Source organism: Pelmatolapia mariae, linkage group LG20, assembly GCF_036321145.2.
Source record: "Pelmatolapia mariae isolate MD_Pm_ZW linkage group LG20, Pm_UMD_F_2, whole genome shotgun sequence".
In the NCBI taxonomy this organism is placed as follows: domain Eukaryota; kingdom Metazoa; phylum Chordata; class Actinopteri; order Cichliformes; family Cichlidae; genus Pelmatolapia; species Pelmatolapia mariae.
Window position 1 is genome coordinate 22,954,362 of NC_086244.1, and position 23,568 is coordinate 22,977,929.

Genomic DNA, 23,568 nt, shown 5'->3' on the forward strand with positions numbered 1-23,568 from the left:
AATAATCAAAATTTCCAGATGGGGAACATCTTAAAAAAAAAAATCTTTCCACAATTTTTATGGACATCAAATAACAGACAAAATTCCCTTTCATCCACAGACAAGAGTTTCGTTTTTCACTGGGTATCGCATGCAGAAGAGCATTTTCAACCATAATTTGCAGCCAAAGTAATCTCATTCTATGCTGAGTGTGAAATGTTATTACATTGCTTTAAGCAACTGAGCCTGCTTTACGCAGATTAACAAGAAGCAGAAAAGTAGGGCCCCGTAGTCAGAGAATGAAAGTGAAATCAGATCAAGTATCAATGTCCCTTTATTAACCTCTTCACCTGTCTCATTTCTTTATCTCTGTGATCTGTTAATTTCAGTTCCAGTATTTTTCTCTGTTAAACACTTCACCTCCAGTCTCAGCTCCCTGTCCTCCTTTTTATGGCACACTAGTCTTGTCTTTTTCACCTCTCCATATTTAAATCGTACCCTCCAGGTATTTAGGTGCTCTTTTCTATAATTTGTCCCTTTAATTTTGTATCACAGCTCTGTTTCAGCTTTTTTAATGAATTGGAGAGAGACAGAGAAAGTCCGCACTGCTTGTAAAAGCTTAAGAATTACTGAAGAGAGCCTTCTACAATCCTGACATCAATAATGTGAGAGCCTTGTAAGGGTTGCGTTAAAGTGTGCTATCGGGGCTCAGATCAGAGACAAGCTCCCATCAGATTCAGCTTTACTGCTGCATCTGTATTTTCACCCCCCCCCCCCTTTTTTTAAAGTTATTGTGAGATCAATATTTAATTTTTGGTAAATCCACTGGAGATGAATCAGACCTGACAGCTGGTATGACGGCTCTGCTAAATCACCCCAGAACTGAAAGTGTATTGGGCGAATCATTCAGGGAGAATAGTTAGAAGTGTGTGTGGAGTGAGCAGAGATGAACAAGTCTAAATCCTAATATGCATTAACCACTGAGTGAGTCTGCTTCTTTCTTTCTTGCCTCTACCTTTCGTTTCACCATCAGCATCCTTCTCCACATCTGGCTCACAAGCCAAAACGTCAGCCTCATTCCCTTTTCTCCTCACATCAGCATATTTTTTCCGTCTTAACCCAGCCCCACCTGGTGACTGATCCACAGAAACTTAATTCCATCAGAAATATATTTTACTAAAAAATTTAAATATAAATTTTTTGGTAGGGCTAAAGGAAGAGTTATGGGACTTTTGGAAATAAGAGGATAATCTGCGGGCCATAAATGTCTCTATGAACCTTTATGGCAAATGGTAAATGGACTGGTTCTTATGTAGTGCTTTTCTACTCTACCTGAACACTCAAAATGCTTTAAACAACATGCCTCATTCACCTCGTCACACTCATTCATACAAGCACTTTGTGCTTTGTGTCTAACATTCACACTCTGATGGATGCATTGGAGAGCAACCTGGGGTTAGTGTCTTGCCCGAGGATTTTTGGCATGCAGACTGGAGCAGCCTGCGATCGAATGACCAATTTTCTGATTTGTAGATGACATGCTCTACCACCTGAGCTACAGACACACCAAAATCATACAAAAGCAGTGGGATCAGTGGTTTGGATCAAAATGGTCAGTTAAGTGACAGCCATTGGTGTCTTATTTCTACAGCCATGTTACTGGAATGGCTAAGATACAAGTTGGCTGAGGCGCTGACAATAAACTGCAACGTTTGACTTTAGGCTAGAAAACAGCTGTGACTCTTTCTCCTCTACTTCTGAGAAGTTTTGATAATAAAATTGTGGATGACTTTGACACTGGTTACATGAAGTTGACTGCAACATTAACTTGTTCTTTAGAAAATAACAAGATTGTTATCTTACACTAAACCAGTTTCAGTCCAGACCTTCACCTTTGCCTAAGATCAGCACCTCATCAGCACCTCATCACATCACACCACCTCATAACACTTCTGATTTCATTTCAGCCACTGAAACATCCCCATTATCGCTTCTTCCAAGGGTTCCCACCTCGACCTGCCTTTATCACCTTTGAATACCCTGCAACCCTGTGAAACTCAGGTGTTTTATGAGGGCACCAAATTAGCTTGGCCTTATAGCTTAAAGTCAGAGGCTGCTGAACTGGGAAATTACATTTGCATTGCAATGCATTTTCAAGTTAATAGAAGTTTCCAAAAGCAATTCTGCCTACCAGTAAGTTGCATCACATGTCTCAGTTTAATTCAGCTTAATTTAATACAGCATGCTTGGTTGGCACGAATGCCATCAAATGCACTTTTCCATTCTATATCTGTAAGTGAAGTGAATGAGGCAAAAAGATGAGAGGAAGAACAAAACAGAGGGAGTTCTGGTAATCTGGTCCATCCGTGTCAAACAGTACTGAGTGCTAACCTGAGACTGATTTTGTATAATTACCACTTCAAAGAAAGAGCTGTTTGTTTCATAGTGTTTTGAATCACATATGCAGCACCTTTTACTGAAACAAATTAGAATTTTAGTCTTTAGTAGTCACACAATTCAGTCCTGTGTGCTGTTTCTTCTTATTCATTAATTACTGTAGGGGTTTTATACCAATTACAATTCTTAATTCAGCAACTCACAAGCATTTTCTGCAACCTCAACCTCTCACCCCGAATATATCTACATTAGTGCTCTTTCAGGCACAACCTTTGCTTCTAAGCTCTGAAGAATTCATTTTTATTAATAGAGAACTAAAACTCCAGTGTTTTCATTACTGAATGTAAATTCAAACTACCACATGATAATATTTTAAACCACATAAACTCTCTTCACTGCTTCACTATATCTCAAACTGAAGATGATATACACCTCATCTTCATTGTTGTTAGTTTGTTGTAGATGTTTAACTGGCAAACTTGTCCATGCCTTGACAACAGTGCACAACCATGCATGATTTTTGTACAGCTTCCTGCTGTAACCCCAGATGTGTAGCTCTTCCGTCTCTCTGGCTCTGTACACAGCTTTATGTATGGGCCACTGAAAGATTAAAATTCACATAAACATATTTTTCCCGCACTTACCCCAAAGTGGTCTGCAGCAAGTAGGAATATGCAGAAAACCAAACAGTAACTTCAGCAGCATGCATGATCAGATACTGAAAGTGGAGAGCTTGTCAAAGTACAAGGAGTGTTTCATTTACTTGTTTGTATCTAACTGGTGATTATAAGAGCCCTTGTGCCATCAGTTGACGATGATCACTTGATGACAAAAACAACTTCACTGCTCAGCCTGATTTAACAAAATAATCAATTTTAGACAAAAACACTCACTTTAAGGGAGACTGGGCATTTTTTTTCTTGAATTTTGCAGAAAAAGCTTTGTTCTTCAGGATAATCTGAAACCTCGAGACATCTTTTGTTTTAAGCTTGAACAATCTAGAAACGACTAAGGCTGTAAGCTTCTTGCAACTCCCCTTAAATGTTGCAGAATCCCTTTTATTCAAGGTATGTGCTCAGCCAGGATGTTGCTGCTTCTTGATATAGGTCATGATCTTGAAGATTATAGTGTTTAAACTGAGTGAAGGTGCCCCGCATTTGGCTTTGAATACAAACTCTTACACCAATAAAAACTATGGCACTTATCATCATTACATTAGGCATTTTGGATGAGGTAATTCTGCTAAAGTTGGAATATAAAATGTATTGAAAATGTTGGAAGCTTTAAATAACCATATAATCGTGCTCATACAGAGAAAGGAGACTGTGCACGTGTTTCCCTTTGATGCCTCCCAGTCATCAATGCGCACAGAAAACAATCACTGCAGCAGATAAAAAGAAAAACACTCCTTTTAAGACACAAACCACATCAACGGCTGAATCCAGGTCAGCAGTGCCTGCCTGAGCAAGTTTATTGATGGCTGGAAAATAAAAGAATTTACCAAAGTCACCATTCAGAGGCAGTGCAGCAAATCAAGGGCTCCCTTCAATAAAACCACACAGCCACAAACAATTGCACTTGAATGTCCAACTCCACGTATGTCACAGCAGGCATCAATGGTCTCACACTGCCTCCTCCCAATTTAACCAAGCCCAACTGCTCTTCCCCTGTCTCTTGTTATTGTTCCCTCTCTCACATCAATACACCAGCACACAATTACAGGCACAAAACAGAAGTGCACAGCAGCGTGGTTATTCGCTCACAAAATCTTGAGATCTTACTTCTACTAAGGAGCTGCAGGTTGCGGACCTCTTCTCTGACCTGCAGCTGGAGGACCTGTTGGAGGACCTCCTGCCTTAGTGTCTCCTGGACAATGCCCATCCTCTCCAACTTCTCCCCATTTAAACGCAGCAATGCCCGTCCTGCAAGGAACAGAAGTGAAACATCAGGATAGATTTCTCCACTAATTCAGAAAGTAGCCATAAAATAGATATTTCAGTGTTATTAGCTTAAAATTTTGATTTAGCCCTTGTAAATGAAATATTGTTTCATATAACCCTATGGGAAAATACTGACACATTTAACTACTATATTTACATTTGATAAAATGTAACAGTAATGTAGCTGCAAGAACATATAAGGACCCATCTCTTTGTGTGTGTGAGTGTTATAAAGCATCTATTAAATGTTGCAGTGTTGTCGCTGACATAAATAAAATAAGAAAAATGTACATTTCATAGAAATCTCTGTGGGTTCCACATGTTTCCGATGCGAATTTTTTCCCAATCTCAAAAAAGAAAAAGGCAAATGAAATGCACATTCTTATGTACATAAATTACAAATGTTTTTTCTTTTCCTGGTCAGCACGTCAGCCACCTGGTGGCCAACAGTGAAAAGGCTGGCTCACACAAGCAGACTCTTTCTATGGTTAAGCTTTACTACAGAGTTTGGCAGTTAACCCTGGGGACACTCACATTTAACATACCATTACCCACAGTAAACAGCTTTTACAACCAAGCCGCACTCCCATTAACACAGACACAATATCAAACACTTGTATGTGTGGAGGTGCAGCACACAGAGAGCTTACTGAGAGTAGGAGAGCTACGTCCTTCACAGGCGCAGAAAGAAGAGGAATCCATCATACCTGCACCAGCTCTGTACGACGCCCAAATCATAATTAGACTCATTACTCATGCAGCTCTCTATATCACTCTATTCATTTCCATTTCATTGCCCTGCACATATCTTCTGTACCTTTGTTTTTTTCATTTTTCTATACCTGCATCATAAGTATGTTCTGAAGAAGAAAAGTCACACAGGTTATATACTGCATGTACAACCAGTGTGTATTTCATAGCTTGTAAACACTTCTTTCCTTTCACACTTCCTTTCTATTTCTTTTGCTGTCACAATTACACTGAGCCTCAATTTTTTCCTTTATGTACCCACAGTAATCAGTGAGCAAATCTGTAGGACGAGTGCAAAAGCAGAGGAGAAAGAAGAGAACACAGTAAAAGCAAATAAAATCAAAAGAGGGAAAATGGATAGAGAATTAGACCCACATGCCCTCTGTCTTTTTTCTTAGCCCATAAAATATAAATACCCTTAACGGACTGTGTAGTCATATTTTATAACACAGACTCTACGTTGGAGAAGAGATTTGATGGTGTGCTACACTACACTGAAATAGGTCTGTTGTGACCCAGGCCCAGCCTGAGTGCCTCTAAAACCATCTGTTAAGGAAAATGTAACATGCCCCAAGCCATATTCTTCTTTAACATCTTAATCACAGCAATTCAGGTAAGTTATACAGCAAAAACCCTTCATCTAACCTAAAACCAGTATAAAAGCACTGATCTGGGATTGTGTAATTTTTCCAAATGAGTTCAACAGCTCTATATTTAGCTAAAGGAAACCTTTTGTTTCCATCAGCTCGTGTAGCATGGGCATCTTGACAGATTTCCATGTTTTTGGCTGCATGACTCAGCTGACTCATTTGCCGTTTAGTACAATCTCGCAAATAAAAGCTGCTACTCTTTTGGTTCCAGTCTTATTTTTATACTCTACTATGGGTGTATGCGTGTGTGAGTGTGGTATGTTTCCTCTTGAGGTAAACTGAAATACAATTTCAGACTAGAACAATGCAAAACAGTGAGGAAATATCTCAGCAAAAATGCTCTGTTAAGGCCGATTGATACTTTATATAACAGACAGCTGAATATGATATAAGAAAGCAGCAATGTGTGTTTTTTTACACTTCCCAGCTCTCTGATATACGATATACTGCTCTCAATGGAACTAGCCAAGCCAAATGAGGACAGAACTGTCAGCCTGTCTTTTCCTTACTACCAGATGGGCTCCAACAATATAGACAATAGTTCCCTCTTCTGTGGGTATGGCTGCTCTCCCTTGGAGGAAAGGCCATGACAAACCAGTTAGCTTTTATAATGGTTGAATGGATCGTGTGTGTTTGCTGTGCATGTGTGTCTATGCACTTTTTGTTTAAAGGGAGATTATTTGCTTCTCCTCCGAGTCCAGGTGCTCCCTGTTTCGAGCACGCAGAGTAGAATTACCCAATTTGTATGAGCACAACTACCTCGAGGATACAACAATAATTTTCCATTTATTTTGTGCGGTATATCAGTATTTCTTTCTTTTACACACACACACACACACACACACACACACACACACGCACACACACACACACACACGCACACACACGCACACACACGCACACACGCACACACACACACACACACACTTCTGTCTGCTCGTACACATTTGTCGGCCTCTTTACCCAATCCCCACAAAAGCCCTCTCATGTGCGCTTGCCAAAAGCAGGACCAGTGTGTCCTAGAAAAAAAAACTACTGCCCTTGCTCTGTGAATGTCTGTGTGTGCATGTGTACAAATGAGACAAAGCAGATGAATGGAGCTCAAATCAATTCCCCTCAGACAGACTTAATACAGCTCCTAATAATTGCCTGCAGATAGGGAAAGTATGCTGTCAAAGGCAGAAAAGAGACACAAAAACAAAAGCTGTTTCAATAGAGATCGCCTCTCTCAATTTGGCTTCAAAATAAATTGCTTATTAACAATGTCTCTGGGCAAATGGGAAGCAGTTCTGCCTTGGCTGGGACAATAATGACTCTTAAAACAGTCTGAAAAGCAATCCAAGGTGTGTGTGTGCATGGGGGGGACTTCCTTATAAAAGACCAACCTTTAGTTTAAATCTGTGATCAAACTGACCAATTCAGTTCATGCAAGCCCTGACGCCCAACTTAAACTATTACATTTCTGTAAGCTATTGTGTACTCATATTTACTATTTAACTTTTGCTTTAACTTTTTGCTTTATTGACTACATACTGTGGTCTGTCTATATTACTAATCTATTGAATGTATCTGTTAATCATACTTGATATAAAATATTATACCAAGAATATTAACATAAGAAATAAATATAGGAGCAACTTCAGGGGCAATCTAGTTAAAACCACATATGTAGGTGGTCTAGCTTTCTGTGTGGTCAAACTTCAGTCTGAAAATGCAGTCTGTGAAGTATACAGCCATGTTATGAGAAAGTAACAGTACATGAGATTTGGATAGTGCCAATTTATCGGCTTCACACCTCTTGGCCTATTGTACAGTACATACGAAATACTTATCAAAATGTTGAGGAGACATAGTGCACAAAACTGAAAGAACTGGTCTGAATGTGTGACTCATCTGTGACTCAGTCTGACTCATCTCATCTATCATCATATCAACTTTTTAATGCAATGCAAAAATGGTTATCTGTTACTAACTCACATGCACATCTGCTAGAATCGAGTGTAATCACATCTATTATTTACTTCTGCAAACAACAGCTGTCTGATGGAGGAAGTATTCAGATCCTTGACTTAAACAGACATCATGTAACATGATCAATTCTAAAAGCATTAAGTAAGGAATTTGCTTGCTTTCACACTTTGCTTGTTTGAGTTTTATTTGCCCCGTTTCCCTCTCATTTTGCAAAAGAGTTGAGTTTATTTTAGTCTAATATAAACTGTAGCATAGTTCTAACTTGCAGTGCAACATGCAGTATATTATAGTTGCCGCTTGATGAAGCCATTTAAGTCATGAAGGACATGACTTAAACGTGCAGTATTTCTACTGTCCTGCAGGGGCTGACTCCTCTAGTTGCAAAATTGCTGTAGGGAAAACTTTGAGAAAATGACTCCACTTCTCATTTGATTTATGATCTTGATAAATATTTAGCAAAGTTTATGTTTTCAGATTGGAGTTTTTATTCTAATTGAATGTAGAATAGTATTCACGTTGCAAATTATACTCCCATTAAGAGTAAATCAGATAATTAAGTAGTGTGTGCTCTAGAGTGTGGCTATTCTGTGCATCAAGGGCTTGTTTAACATTCAGATGTAGGCTACTGTTCAGCATTTTTGGTATCTACATGTCCACATTATTAATGGCTCAGGCACACTAGAGTAAAAATATGACTACAGCCTCCTTGTGACCATGAAAATTGATATTTTTTGCATTCGACAATTGATTGGAAGTACCCCACCACGCACCTATATTTTAATATGGAACACCCTCAGGCTCTGGGCGACCACTTTCAATTGCAAGGTGATTGCAGAGGTCACCTGGGGAGAGGCAAACTCCAAACAAAAGTCTGGCTCAGACTAACTATAATCACTCCCAGACAGATTGGCAAAGCTTTGCAAATAATTGCTGTCTAATTTACCAACACATTGCAATCAATCAGAGTCAGCCTGCTCCTAAAAGTGCAACTTGTTTGCGATGCTTCTTTTTGCAATAGGAGACTTACCTCAATGGTTGACGGGTGTTATTCATACATGAAAGCAAGGTTGCCTATGTTATTTTGCAGCTAAATTGCTGTACTGTAGCAACTATATCACTATTTGTGGGGGAAAGTCTTTATTTTCTGTTTTATATTAATGTTAGGTTCTGGCTGGACTAAGCAATTAATGTGAATTTCTGTAATAGACACCACAGTTTTTGGTCATTTATCACAGCTAATCAAAGCATTATCACAAACAGATTGCATGTAATTTCCAGCTTTAACTGTAAACTGATAGCAGACTGATTCCATCTTAATACCATTTTATTGCAGTCTTGATGCACTAAATCTGCTTTGAAGATGCCATTTGACTGCCAGCAGTTGCAGACCTGGTCCCTGTCTTTGAAACAGCAGTTTCAAAGGCAAAAAGATTTTAAGTTTATTGCACACCATGACAATAAATTGGATTCTGCTGAGGTCTCTAACCACTATTTTCTCCAAAAAAGCTATCCAAGCTAGCTAGTGCTAGCATTAGCTTATCTACACATCTATAGCACATTTTAGCATTTATTGTTGTCCTGTAACTGCTCTAGTACTCAATTCAAACTGTTCCTGAAACTGTTCATTAATGGGATCATAAGTTTGACTCTCATTACTACGTGGTAATCAAATTGCACATGTAGTCTACAGAATATAGATTATATAGAAAACTGACAAAATGTTGTGTACTCACTATTGCTAGAAACAGTAGAAACAGATTAAACGTGCTGATAAATGCACAATAACTCAAACTGCAGGAGAAACTATGAAAGCTACACTGATTTTTCTCAGGTAGCTTTTTCCAGTGGCTGAGAGCAGCTCAGAGAAATATTTTCCTTTACAAACACAGAATCCATTTCATGGCTGCTGATGAGAATCAGCATCCTTCAAAAAAGGCAAAGAATTTGTATGTAGTCTTTTCTGAGGTTATTTTTTATGCTGACTGTATGCATCCACAACACAAACACATATTCAACTCTCATTTGCACAAGAAAAATACATCAGCTAATAACAGAGCCAAAATAAAATCCAGCTGGACATCTGCAAGTGAATACATAGGGATAATTGAGCTGAAGCCTCTATCTCACGCTCTCTGTTAGAGAATACATAAATAGAAATGATCAGATCAGAGCTGCTGCAGCTATGATGGTGGCAGCATTGTTAACCCTGAAGCCTGTGTATGCAATGCACTGTACGCGCCTTTGTGTGTGTGTGTGTGTGTGTGTGTGTGTGTGTGTGTGTGTGTGTGTGTGTGTGTGTGTGTGTGTATGGAAATGTAAGTGAGTGGTGGCTGACCCTGCAGCATAGACCAGCAATCTGTTCTCTATGAGACACTGAAAAAGAAACTGCTCTACCGTCTGGTCTGTCAAGGACGAGGATGTGTCAACACGTACATACTCATATGTGTTTGTTACTACCTTAGTTTGTGTATCTAAGCACTCGCATGCATTTGTGTGGGCTTACTAACAAATAAATGTGTGAGAGCGTGTTGTTTGAACTCAAACACGATAACACAGCACTTTTTCCACAGATTTGCCTTTCTTCTGCAAAAATAGGCTGCACTCCTTTCGTTACCTCACATGAATGCCTTTTAAATCTCCTTTGCAGAGATTTGGGTGTAAACCTGTTTCCAGTTGAGAAAGCTAAGCTGTGGAACCACAAACCTAAAAATAAAACTTTGTGTGAGATTTACTAAGCCTTTTATGGCTCTGGTTTGCAATGCCTTAGTCCAAATGAGCATCACTAGTATGCTTACTGAACAGAGGTCAATGAGAAGTTTAACACAAACAGCACCCTCTAGAAGACTAGATCTTGCGCATTTTACACTATTAGCAGGCATAGTGATTGACGTTATCTGCAAATAAAAGACAACAATCACAGTCAGCATAAAGTTCTGTAACAACTGATGCTACATATTCACATGTTGTGCACTGTACCTGTGATGGCGTGGTGGGAGAAGGCCTCTACATAGGTCAGGTAGTTGTGTGGACAGTGTTTTTTAAGCCACTTGCAGACATCCTGCTGAGTCCACAGCACCACTGGTTTGGACAGACTGGACAGTGTAGGACTGGTGTGGTACACAGTGAACGCTTCACCTGGACGTAACTGAAGAACACACACAGGAAGCAGTTTGTCAGTGTGCATATTGTACAATAGTGTGCAAAAGTCTTGGATTTCTTTATACTTTGCTGGTTTTGAGAAGTAGTTCTCAGGATTTCTGAAGCTTTTTCAAAGTTTGCCTATGTACATTGGCTGCTTTTTCACCCATTTTCAGTCAAGTCCTTGCGCTTGACCATTTTTAGAGGAATGTTATTTGTGTTTGTATGTTAAGCTGCCATGAACATGAGGTTTTTATGCCTGTGATTTGGTATTTATTTTGTGAATCTTACATCTTGTGTTTGGTCATTTTTTCCTCATAATTTCTATTCATGTTGGTTGTTTGTTTTATTTTTTGTTTCAGATTGGTATGAACTTACCAGTCTACCTAAACAGTTCGCTTTTTGTTTGTGTTCTTTCTCTTTCCATCTTTGCCTTTAGGTCCTCACTACATCACTCTTCAGCATGACACTTAACACTAACCTATGAATCATTTAAGCACAAAAACACAACAAAATCCAGGGATGGACCAGTGTTATGTATATAGAAACCAGACAGCTAACATTGGAACCAATTATAAATCACGTTCCTACTAGCAGTCTGCCACAAAAACATAAAATTTGTTTCTATTTCTTTTGTTGAATCTATGAATCTACATGATGTGCAGTGTGTCCTTAAAACTGAACAACTGGAGGACAAAAGAATAAGTGGCAGGCCTAAAAAAACTATAGCAGATGAGCAGTATCTGACAGTCATGTCCTTAAGAAATAGGAAAACAATCCTTTAAAGATCTGACACAGGGCACATCTGGCCCTTCAGCTGATCCATCTACTCTTCACTGAAGCCTCAGTCTCAGTGGAAGAGTCAAGGGAAGGGAAACAGGGAGAAAAGGCTGGGGTATGTGAAATTACACAAAAATCAGTGACAATAGCTTATAGTGTGACAAATCAAAATCTCTAGTTTGTAGTTCATATTGTAAGAATGATATCAGAAGAGACATTTAACAATGAGTATCTACAGCCATCTCTAAAACACAGCTCAGTTGAATTTTACAAAAATATGCTGTATTTCCTATGTTTATATGTAAATTGCTGCACCAATTTTCCATTTTTTAAAAACCAGCTGTGGCTTCAGACTTTCGCACATGTATGTGAGCAGACAGTAAGACAACACCAGTGAGTCTATGTTTGCACTTTAATTTGTTGAGTTACTATATTATGCAATTTAAAACATTGTTTTTTTTTATTGCTTTTTCAAATAAACACTGTAATTGCTCTAGCTTACTTAAATATGCAGCATGCACGATTTTCTCATTAATGTGAACTCAGCTGGGATGACGCATTCTAATGCCAACGACTGCTACAAAATCAGTTCTGGTAGTAAACCACACAGCAAGTGCAAATAAAATCATGTAATGGAAAGAAGCTTATTAAGTGTCCATACATTATTATTTAGCCTGCAGTGATACTTCTCTCATGCAAGACAAAAAAAAAATGCAACTCATTTAAAATTTAGCAGGGTTATGACTTAGTATTGTACGAAACAAATCAAGTCCACATGAGTGCAAATGGCAAAAGAAAAATCAGCAGTTTAAAAGCTTGCAGGCATAGAAGGGTAAGCAGATGCTCTTCTGGATAAATAAACCTCATCACCTTGCGACTGAAATTTAGATATTTAATAATTTCCTTTGTGAAATCAATAAATATATCCATCCATCCATCTAAATGTTCTGTTGGCACATAGCTTCAAACAGATTTTATTATTCTAATTTTGTACAATTTGGCATTTGAACCATCTGTCAGCAACACATATTGATAGAGTAATTACATTCCACATTTTCTATGGGTGTTGATATGTCTTTTTTGTGACTGGTAGGGTCTTTTTCCAAAGGTAATTTTCCCTGACAGCAGCGCTTCATTATACAGTCAGCGCAGCATTAATAAGATTCTGTCAGTGTCGTCTTTCAGTTACATGAAAGCATGTCTCGTTTTGTTTCATTCTCTATTTTTTTCCTCTTCTTCTTCACACACCTTCCTATGATCCTTGTAGTTGTCAGAAAGTATATATATATATATATATATATATATATATATATATATATATATATATATATATATATATATATATATATATATATATATATATATATATATATATATATATGTATATATGTATTGACGCTCATGTATTGAGCGTCAATACATATATGGGTCAATACAGGACATGGGTCAATACATGAGCGGGGCACAGAAAGGGATTGGCAAGAATACCAGAGGCACAAAACACCAGCTACTGGTAGACCAAGCAGTCAGCCGAGATTGCAAGACCAGACTGACCAACCTGTGCACAGCCTGGATTGATTACAAGAAGGCCTACGACTCAATGCCCCACAGCTGGATACTGGAATGCCTAGAATTGTACAAGATCAACAGGACCCTAAGAGCCTTCATCAGGAACTCAATGGGGATGTGGCATACAACACTAGAGGCCAACTCCAAGCCCATAGCACAAGTCACCATCAAGTGCGGGATCTACCAAGGAGATGCTCTGTCCCCACTGCTGTTCTGCATAGGCCTGAACCCCCTCAGTGAGATCATTAACAAGACTGGCTACGGATACCGACTACGAAACGGAGCAGTTGTCAGCCACCTCCTGTACATGGATGACATCAAGCTGTATGCCAAGAGTGAACGAGACATCGATTCACTGATACACACTACCAGGCTATACAGCAATGACATTGGGATGTCGTTCGGGCTGGAGAAGTGTAGTCTGATGGTAACAAAGAGAGGGAAGGTAGTCAGAACTGAGGGGATTGAACTACCAGAAGGCAACATTGCAGACATAGAGGACAGTTACAAGTACCTGGGGATCCCGCAGGCAAATGGGAACCATGAAGAGGCCGCTAGGAAAGCTGCAACCACCAAGTACCTGCAGAGGGTCAGGCAAGTCCTGAGGAGTCAGCTGAACGGTAAGAACAAGATCAGGGCTATCAACACCTACGCCCTGCCCGTGATCAGGTACCCTGCTGGGGTAATAGGCTGGCCAAAGGAGGAGCTAGAAGCCACTGACATAAAGACAAGAAAGCTCCTGACCATGCATGGAGGGTTTCACCCCAAGTCCAGCACCCTGAGGCTGTACGCTAAGCGGAAGGAAGGGGGCCGGGGACTGGTGAGTGTCAGCACCACAGTCCAGGATGAGACAAGAAACATCCACGAATACATCACGAAGATGGCCCCAACTGACAGTGTGCTCAGTGAATACCTCAGGCAGCAGAAACCCAAGAAAGAGGAGGAAGGCGAGGAACCATCATGGAAGGACAGGCCCCTGCACGGTATGTACCACCGGCAGATAGAGGAGGTGGCTGATATCCAGAAATCCTACCAGTGGCTGGACAAAGCTGGACTGAAAGACAGCACAGAGGCACTAATCATGGCAGCACAAGAACAAGCTCTGAGTACAAGATCCATAGAGGCTGGGGTCTATCACACCAGGCAAGACCCCAGGTGCAGGCTGTGTAAAGATGCCCCAGAAAAAATCCAGCACATAACAGCAGGGTGCAAGATGCTAGCAGGCAAGGCATACATGGAACGCCATAACCAAGTGGCCGGCATAGTGTACAGGAACATCTGTGCCGAGTATAACCTGGAAGTCCCGAGGTCAAAATGGGATATGCCCCCAAGGGTGATGGAGAATGACCGAGCTAAGATCCTGTGGGACTTCCAGATACAAACGGACAAAATGGTGGTGGCTAACCAACCGGACATAGTGGTGGTAGACAAACAGGAGAAGACGGCCGTAGTGATCGATGTAGCGGTTCCGAATGACAGCAACATCAGAAAGAAGGAACACGAGAAGCTCGAGAAATACCAAGGGCTCAGAGAAGAGCTCGAGAGGATGTGGAGGGTGAAGGTAACGGTGGTCCCCGTGGTAATCGGAGCACTAGGTGCGGTGACTCCCAAGCTAGGCGAGTGGCTCCAGCAGATCCCGGGAACAACATCGGAGATCTCTGTCCAGAAGAGCGCAGTCCTGGGAACAGCTAAGATACTGCGCAGGACCCTCAAGCTCCCAGGCCTCTGGTAGAGGACCCGAGCTTGAAGGATAAACCGCCTGTAGGGGCGTGCTGGGTGTTATATATATATATATATATATATATATATATATATATATATTTTTTTTTTTTTTTTCCATAGGCCATTGCCATGTGCGGGGAATTAATAGGAACATTAATAAAATCACAGCCAGTTCTCACAAGCAAAAAAGCCAACCGTTTCCTCGTCCCATCAACTCTCTCTCTCTGTTGTGTGACTTACTCTCATATCTAATCCATTCATTCATGCTCTGTCTGAGCCAACTCTATGACAAAAGCTCTGGCTGATTTTCAACAGAAAAACACAGAAGTGCTGCCAAATGTTCCACTTCATAACTGACCGTATTAAATGGGATTATGTATGCTGAAATGTCACACGCACAAATGCAACTTACACTCGCTCTTGTAGCTTCATATCTAATGTTTTCCCCACCCCTTTCTTATTAATGATACGAAGAGCAACTCACAGCCTTCATGCACAAAAAAAGTGACAGACACGAGTTTGTTCACAACTAACTAAATTTACATCTTTGCCAGCCGCTGTAATGAGATTTCCTTCAATCAATTTAAACACCAACGAGGCCTATCAACTTCTGGCTGGTCCACTAGCTAAGTGCGTTCTGCTTTGTAGGCCTTAATTGAAAACAACTCAATTTCTCCGCTCCAGTGTGTTTGGTTGTTTCCTAATCACACACATACTTCAACTCTGACTCAGTGGAGCGCCAAAGCCATTTTAATAACCTAAATTTACAACTCCGACCCAATCATTAATTGAGATAAAGTTAGGAGACGTGTAGAAATGGCCTCTCTTGTAGACAATTGAGTGTGGCCAAAAGAGAGTAAAAGCTGCAGCTGAAATCCCCGCAGAATTAGTCTATCATTTTTTACTATCCTTGTGTTGACATAGTTGAGTAAATACCGAAGTCGCTGGGGGATGCGAACGCTTGGACTATCAATCACTCCTGTGAATTTAACAAGACCAATAGATTTTTTGCCAAGATTAAGTCAGCGGTCTACGATTTGCTCTCTCAGGATGAAAAAAAGGACATAATCACGTGACCTGGAGGGCTGATAGTCTTCACAACAAGCGAGGGGTTTGATTTTTGAGGGAAGTTCAAAAGCCACTTGTTACAAGTTCAAAGAATTGTTAACTCCTATTCCCCTATTTTCTTAGATGTTGTGCATTGTAAAGACACAGCATAACAAATAAACTCAGTAAAGACCAAAGATATGTACCTTTTTACACGTTTATTAGTGACATTAAAGTAATGTAACTGTAGACTGCTTGAAATTTCCGTTAAAGTGCTTTCTTAGTACAAAAAGACTCGTTCACCCATTCACACAAGTGCCTTTTTTCTATGGTAAGAACTTTTAACCTATCATTCAAACACTCACACTCTAGTTTCAGTGTCTTTCTTAAGGATGCTTTGGGACAGGAGGAGAATGGGTTTGAACCACCACCCTTCTTATTAATAGACAACTTACTCTAACTCTTGGACTACAGACGCCACAGCCACATGAATTCTGGATCAAATTTCAAAATGCAACACTATTCTTTACTAACAGGGCTTTAATGTAGCCTACATAAAGAGTACTCCATGAATAAAGAGATGCTAAATGGGTAAAGGTAATACAAATAGCACTGTGGTTTCTGATTCTAACAGCTTATTACAACATTTTCATTCCAACAGCAAAAATCTTGATGAGTTCATATTTATTAAATATGATAATATACATTTTAATAACTAGAATATCCATGTTCCCAGAAAGGATGACCCCACCATCTGTAATAACGATTAGCTAAGCCACAGGAGTGCTGGCACATTAGAGATGAAATCATAAGCCCTTAAGATGCAATGAAGGATCGTTTTGCACAATAACAAATCTGGGAAACGGATACAGGTCTCTGTTTGCTTATAAATGCCTCAGCTGTAATAATTAGTTATTGAATATTTCATGACTCACATTTGTTGACATTTATTTAACTGTTCATTATAAGTACTGAAACTGGCAGCGAAAGGCATAGATGCAAAGACAGATGATAGGCAGATGGAGAGGGTGAATAAAGAGGAAAATAAAATGATGAAAAGAAAGAGAAGACAGTGAGCCAGGAGAGTGAAATGCTTATGAGTAATGGCCTTCATTATCAAGGAGCCAGACAGAAGGGAAATGGAATGATCGCTCCCATCATCCCTGCTTGCTCTCCTTTTCCTCCCTTGCTCTTCTCGCTCTGTTTGTTGGCCATCCAGACTGTATCTCCTCTGGCCAGTTCTCTCTCGTCGCCGTTTCCCCCTTTTACGACCTCCCTCCTCCTCCCGAGACCTACTTCTGTCCAGCTGGAGGAGGTCCCTCATTTGTTACATACAGAAGAGGAGGGGGGGACACAGGGAGCTGGAGTTGGCGAGGAGGCATATGCAAAGTGGAGACTGTATATAGAGCGGAAGTGTAAGGAGAAATTCAGGATGGAGAGGAGGAAGAAAGAGACAGAAAGGCGGAAAATAGTATACTGTAAATGCAATCATACACTGCAGTTAGCAAGAAGAGTATTTAAATCCCTAAGTGTGGTAAACCCATCAAACAGATGTATAGCTACAGACCATAGATCCGGTCATGTGAAAAAGTAAAACAGTTGTCTCTGGACTTTTTTGGACACATTTGGTTCTCTTTTTTACAGCACCCAGAAAAAAAATGGATTTTTGATACACCTCATCCATTAAAAAAAGATATTAATACATGTGGTTTCCCTCTGAGGAAAAACTAAGAACTGCACAGACGGCTACTTGTCCATGACATTTATTTAAACTTCCGACCATTCTTTCATGCAAAACTACTTCAGATATCTTGCATGTACTGTGCATTTAAAATCCCTCTATAACATATCATTGAGATTTAGACTTTGTCCTTTTTTCACTAAATAATTACATAACCCTCCATTGCTTCTGTTTGAGCAAGTCTTTGGTGAACATGTTTATTGTTAAACTGTAGTGTTGCTCTAATGTTTTTTTTTTTTTTTTTTAACACACAAGCTTTTTCCTGGCACAGTGTCCATGCAGATCAAATTTGTGCCGTCTCTTTGTTAGACACCTGTACTTTGACAACAAAAGCTATGTCTAGTGGCAGATTTATACCTTTTCCTCCACTAATCCAAATCAGGATTGCAGTGGGGCCGGAGCTTATCCTGGCTGTCATGCAGGGGGTACAAGTTGGACAGGGAAAACACGGTGAGACAGACAACCATTCACACCTACGGCCAATTTAGAATCACCAATTAGTCTAACAAGCATATGTTTGGACTGTGGGAGGAGGCTGGGATACCCGGAGAGAATGCACAGGGAAAGCATGCAGACTCCCCACAGACTCAGTGTAGGGGAGGAGCCAAGCCTGCTGGTAAATTCACACCAGAACCTTCTTCCTGTGAGGAAACCGTGCTAATCAGGTTCAGATCTTGCTAAGAAAATTGGACATGTTTTGCTCTCGGGACAAAGTTTCCAGGGTGACCAATCTTGGATAGTTATTTGAAGTCTTGTATGTTAATTTCAAATAACTACTGAATAATTTGAATATTCCTTACCAGACTCATAGGAATTCTGTTTACATCTTGATATGATGACTCCCCAAAGAATCTCTAATCATTGGCACCTGGGATCTGATTTAAATTTATGAATTTGAAAGTATAACAAATATAAGAGTGTCCTCAGTTTCTTCCATATAACTAATCTGTTCTTTAAAATTTGCTTGAATTATGAAACAAAGTGTAAATTTAATGCATCACTTGTTTCAGATCATTGCTTTTAACAAACAGCCATTGTTTCAAAGAAATGTTGTTCATCCAAATATGGGATATGTTCACCTTTTTTTTCAAGTTGTATCAGCCTTTTAATGTAACTGTCTTAGTAGCCTAAAATGTACTACTGTTCTTTTAATCTATAATTTATTTTTATGACTTCATCTTTCAGAAACTGCCACAAGGGCACATAATAAATTCTAATAACTGAGTATGCTATTAGGTGCATTAATATATTCAGCAACACAAGTTCTGTCTCTATCTGTTCATCACTTTTTGCATAATTTTTTCTTACCCACCCCATACTCTGACTTTCTCTCTCCACTTCTCTATTGATCATTCTGTTTGTATCCTTGCACAGCATTTGTCCTCCCAGCGTACTTTGTTCTATCATGTCTCTGATCTCCCCCCTTCTACTTGCTTCTCACAAATTTTATCCACCCTCCCTTCCCCCTCCTTCTCACATGTTCACTCCCTTCTATCTTTTTTCTGCTTTGACTTCTGTGCACTGAGCTACTTTTTGTCCATATTAGTGCCTGGGTTTTGGTGCGCGTGGGTTTGCAAGTATCCGTGCGCATACGTGCATGCCCTGCCTCTCTGTGAAGCCGAATCGGGGGATTAGCTTAAAGTCAAGGGAGCGTGGGGAATCCTTAAAAATCACTCTTTGTGACCGATAACGCCTCTCTTCCGATCACTGCCTGTGTCTCTGCGCAGCCAGACCCTGCCTGAGATTGATCAATGACGGTACGCCAATTAGCAGTAAAACTCTGGAGGTGGGTGTAAGTGAATGAGTGAATCGATGTTTTATAGGATGCATGTCATGTACTGTATAATCTGTACATGACATGCATACTATAAATATATCACCTGCTGCCCCTGTCTGCTCTGCAGCATTTCCTACCGTCACTTTATCTCATCGCTGGACAGCAAACACTCAACCTCTGTCCTGTATGCTCTCCCCTCTGACCGAACAGCTCTGTTTCTCTTCCATCTACTGTACAAATCTAAAAGTTGCTGTAATGTCATCATATAATTGCATATTTATTCTCTCTTTCCAATCCCAAAGACCCTGACAGATCCTATCCCTGATTCCTTCATGTCTCTTCACACTTCTTATCTTTCATTCTTCTCCTCTTAGTAACTATGAACCCCATCCCTTTTCCAGAGCAGTTTCTGTTGCATCATTTAGCACCCCTGTGTCTCCCACTGCTATGTCTAGCCCTTTGCATTTGCGTGTTTGAGTGTGTCACTGTGATTCTGAAAATGTTTCAGAAGCTTTTGTGAGTGTCTACTTGATTGTTCCTGTGCAAGTAACTTTGTGTGAGTGTGCGAACTGTCAACCTCTGTCAGCTTTGTGAAACTGCCTTTGGTTGTCCTCAGGACACTGAGTGCGTAAATGGCTTGCACTCATGCAAATATGAACAGTCTCTCAGTGGGTGGACAAAGAGCCAGATGGGATTTCCACAAAGCTTTCTATTTAGCGTGAGTCAAACATGTGTCTTAGGCAGGGCAACACATCACCGAGTGGCAGGACAAGGACAATGCAGACTACAGTATTTCTGCCTCGATGCAAAGCCACTCGTACTTATCTCTGTGTGTTTGGGTGTGAACCACTAGCCATCACCATCAGCACTACGCCAGTGCACCCGACGGGCTCCAAAGTTATGCTTTACATTGGGTAAACTCACAATGTGGTCTGGTTTACTGGCTGAGCTACATCCCTGCCCTCATCCATAGCCACATGCTGTGGCTAGTGACCGAAAGTATAAGACTGCAATTACAAGCAGCAGAGATTAGGTTCCTCTTAAGAGTGTCTAACGTCTCCTTTGCCGGTAGAGCAGGTGCTCAGAAGGTGCACAGAGCAGAGATGATTCTCCTTCACACTGAAAGAAGCCAATTTAGGTTCAGGCATCTGTCCAAAATGCCTTCTGCCCACCTCCCAGGTGAGCTGTTTTAATCATGTCCAACTGGGAGGAGATCCTCTGGCACACCCAGAACATGTTTCTTTGTTGGCTTGGGAATGCCACAGTGTTTCCATACAGGAAGAGATGAGCTTTAGTGGACTCAATAGATGGATGAAACTCCCAATGAAAATACTAACATGCTGGTGATAGGGTGGCAAATTGATTGCCATGTCTTTCATCCTGGCTTACTATGTTACTACACTGACATGAACTAATTACCATTGAAAAGAAAGTACAGCTGTGGTTCACCAGAATATCGATATTTCACAAACCTCATCAGAATTCATACACTTAGACCATGAATATCTGAAAAAGGTTTCATGGAAATCCATCTGGATCAAGCTGTGAACTGACTGACAGACCAACTGTGGAATCTGTAGAACCATGCCATTATCCTGTCTAAAAACCTAGCACTTTGAAAGGAGCCTATGATACACATTGTACAAGTAGTTTGCATGTGCCTTAACTTATTACAGCAGACCACGATAATCTAAGCAATCTCATACATGTTCGTACATGATAGAAGTGAGTGCGTAATACAGAAACATATGAAACAAAATACATTGGTGCTATTGGCGCAATAGTGCACACTATTATATATGTGAGAATAGGGAATATACTCTTTTGTATCAGCTCAGGTCAGCCACTGTCTTCAATAAGGATAGTGGTAAAAATTTTCACTAAGTGGGGTTTTTTATTTGCCCACCTAGCATAGCGTGAATAAAAGCCTCATTTCCAGTAATGCACTTGGTCCTGCTTTAGAGAAAGGAGACACAGTGGCTTCTATACCTTCCTAGATTGCATTCATTTTATTCCACCTATTCCCCAGTCTCATCTAAAGGTTCACCCACAAGCTGTGAGTCAGACGGCAAAATGAGCCACCCACAAACCCCTCCCTTCACCCCATCTGTCTATCTAAAAAGCCAATTCAGGGATGGCACAGAAGGTACGTCAACTACACAATAACTAATTATTTGGAAAATCTAGTCAGAAGACAGATCTCTGTAAGCCTAAACTTAATAAGGCAAAGGAGTATATAACCTCTGTTTCAACATATGCTTTTGCTGACTCCTGTTGAGCCAGCTGCTACTGTGTGCAGACAATATCTCACTTATTTACAATATAAATTGAGCTGTTTTCAGTGCAATTGTCTACCCTTTGCAACCTTTTTAATAATCATTTCTTGGTGTCTTTCCTTTGCTTTCATTTTAATAAAATTAAAAAAAAAAAAAAACCTGGAACATAGTGTGCCGTAGTAAAAAATGTTTTAAAAAATTACATTTTTGCTATATGTTTGTATTGAAAATATTTTAATGCTGAGGGCATCTTTTGTAATAATGGCCCCTTTTGTGCATGCATGAACACCAATAAATATCAAAGATTTCTGTCCTCCCACTCTGCTGTCACTATTTTCTGTCTCCACTGACTGAGTGTTTGGATAGCAGTGCATAATGTGTTATATAAGCTTTGTTAAACAGATCAAGAAAATTCCCCAGGTCCCACCTTATACAGAAGACAAGCTGTGTTTCACTTAACTGGCTTCCTCATTACAGCTGATGTGTGCACAACCAGTGTAATGGAGCATAATCTAATCATCCTGAGAGAACTGGATACATGGAAAACAATCGACAGTAAAAACGCGCCAATATACACCAGTGCTTAAATATATAGATGTACGAATGGACTCTGAAACATTTTCTGAATGCGCAGGCACTCATTCTCACACACACACGTATCAGACAGAGCTGGACGGCTCTCCCATTTGTTGAATAATGCATTAAGAGGCTTGTTGCCACAAGGAAATGATAAGCCTTGCTTCTCATGGTATAGAGGAGGTTTAATTATCCGGTGTCTGTGTAATCACATGGAAACAGCTTCCCACTCGTCTTTCATTAGGCCTTTTATAGCCGTTATAGCTGAGGGGGCACTGTTTTATGAATTATTGAACAAATTTTGTCGTGCACATGTACATCTTAAGGCCTCAAGGTTGCAAATTTTCTTCAAACCAGTGGTGAGACAGAGCAAATGTCCTCCGCTGGCCTATCTGGTCTCTTTCATTTGAGGAGTAGGAGAAAGGACAGGAGCTGTTGTGTCATGTGCTGGTTTTGGGTAAACACAGACAGAAAGCCTTAAAATAGATTTTTTTCTCTGTCTTTGTTTAGACTGTCTCTGGTGCTGGACAGATGGGATTTCATTTTGCACAAAGTGATGTGTGAAAGAAAACGATGCTCCGGTTGCTGTGCTTAAATGATACTGCTAAGAGCCGCCAGACACACATTCTGCATCCATCAATCAGCAGTGAAACAACTTCAATATGTAGTTTTTATACCAGTCAGTTCCGCTAAAGCTTTGCTGAGCATAAAAAAAGGGGAGGCTGAAAAAAAAAAACCATGATCTGAGACATTTAGGTCACTATAAACTGCATGCTCCTGGGAGTTTATTTCCTGTGCAGTATGTGCTTGCTTGGACTGTACAAGCATAGTTACATCAGAAGGCAGTTCTCACACCACTCCTATATTATATAAGTTTTTCTCTGGTGGTATCCACCACAGTCTAAGATGAGGCGAGCCAAGATTATGTACAAAATTAAACAATTAGTCTTCCTCTTTCCCCCTAGACTAGAGTGCTTTAGGTGAAGCCCCGTTGCTTGTGCACATTCCTTTATCTTGTTGTATGATACGTCGTGTGGATAGGTTTGCTGCACCACACTCTTCTGTATGAGCTTAGACACTGTTTTGAAATTACATACATTTTTGTGACATATCATTTACTTCCAAATTACAACAAAACTATACTCAAAGAAAAAATATTTTTTCCAAATAATTTTACTAAAGCATTTCATTATAATATAATGTAATATAACAACATGCAAGTGACGTGTAACATTAGTTATAGCAAAAATGGACC

General features: G+C 40.1%; 1 protein-coding gene across 3 annotated transcripts in view; it reads right to left on the reverse strand.

Moving 5' to 3' along the window:
• Positions 1–23,568, reverse strand: part of samd10b (sterile alpha motif domain containing 10b) — a 55,874-nt gene that overhangs the window by 5,625 nt on the left and 26,681 nt on the right. For all 3 annotated transcript variants that reach the window (XM_063464546.1, XM_063464547.1, XM_063464545.1), the window contains exons 3-4: positions 10,664–10,832; positions 4,158–4,298 (exon numbers count right to left, since the gene is read on the reverse strand). In XM_063464546.1, the coding sequence (XP_063320616.1) occupies positions 4,158–4,298; positions 10,664–10,832 (310 nt within the window). The remainder of the gene's footprint in view (positions 1–4,157; positions 4,299–10,663; positions 10,833–23,568) is intronic.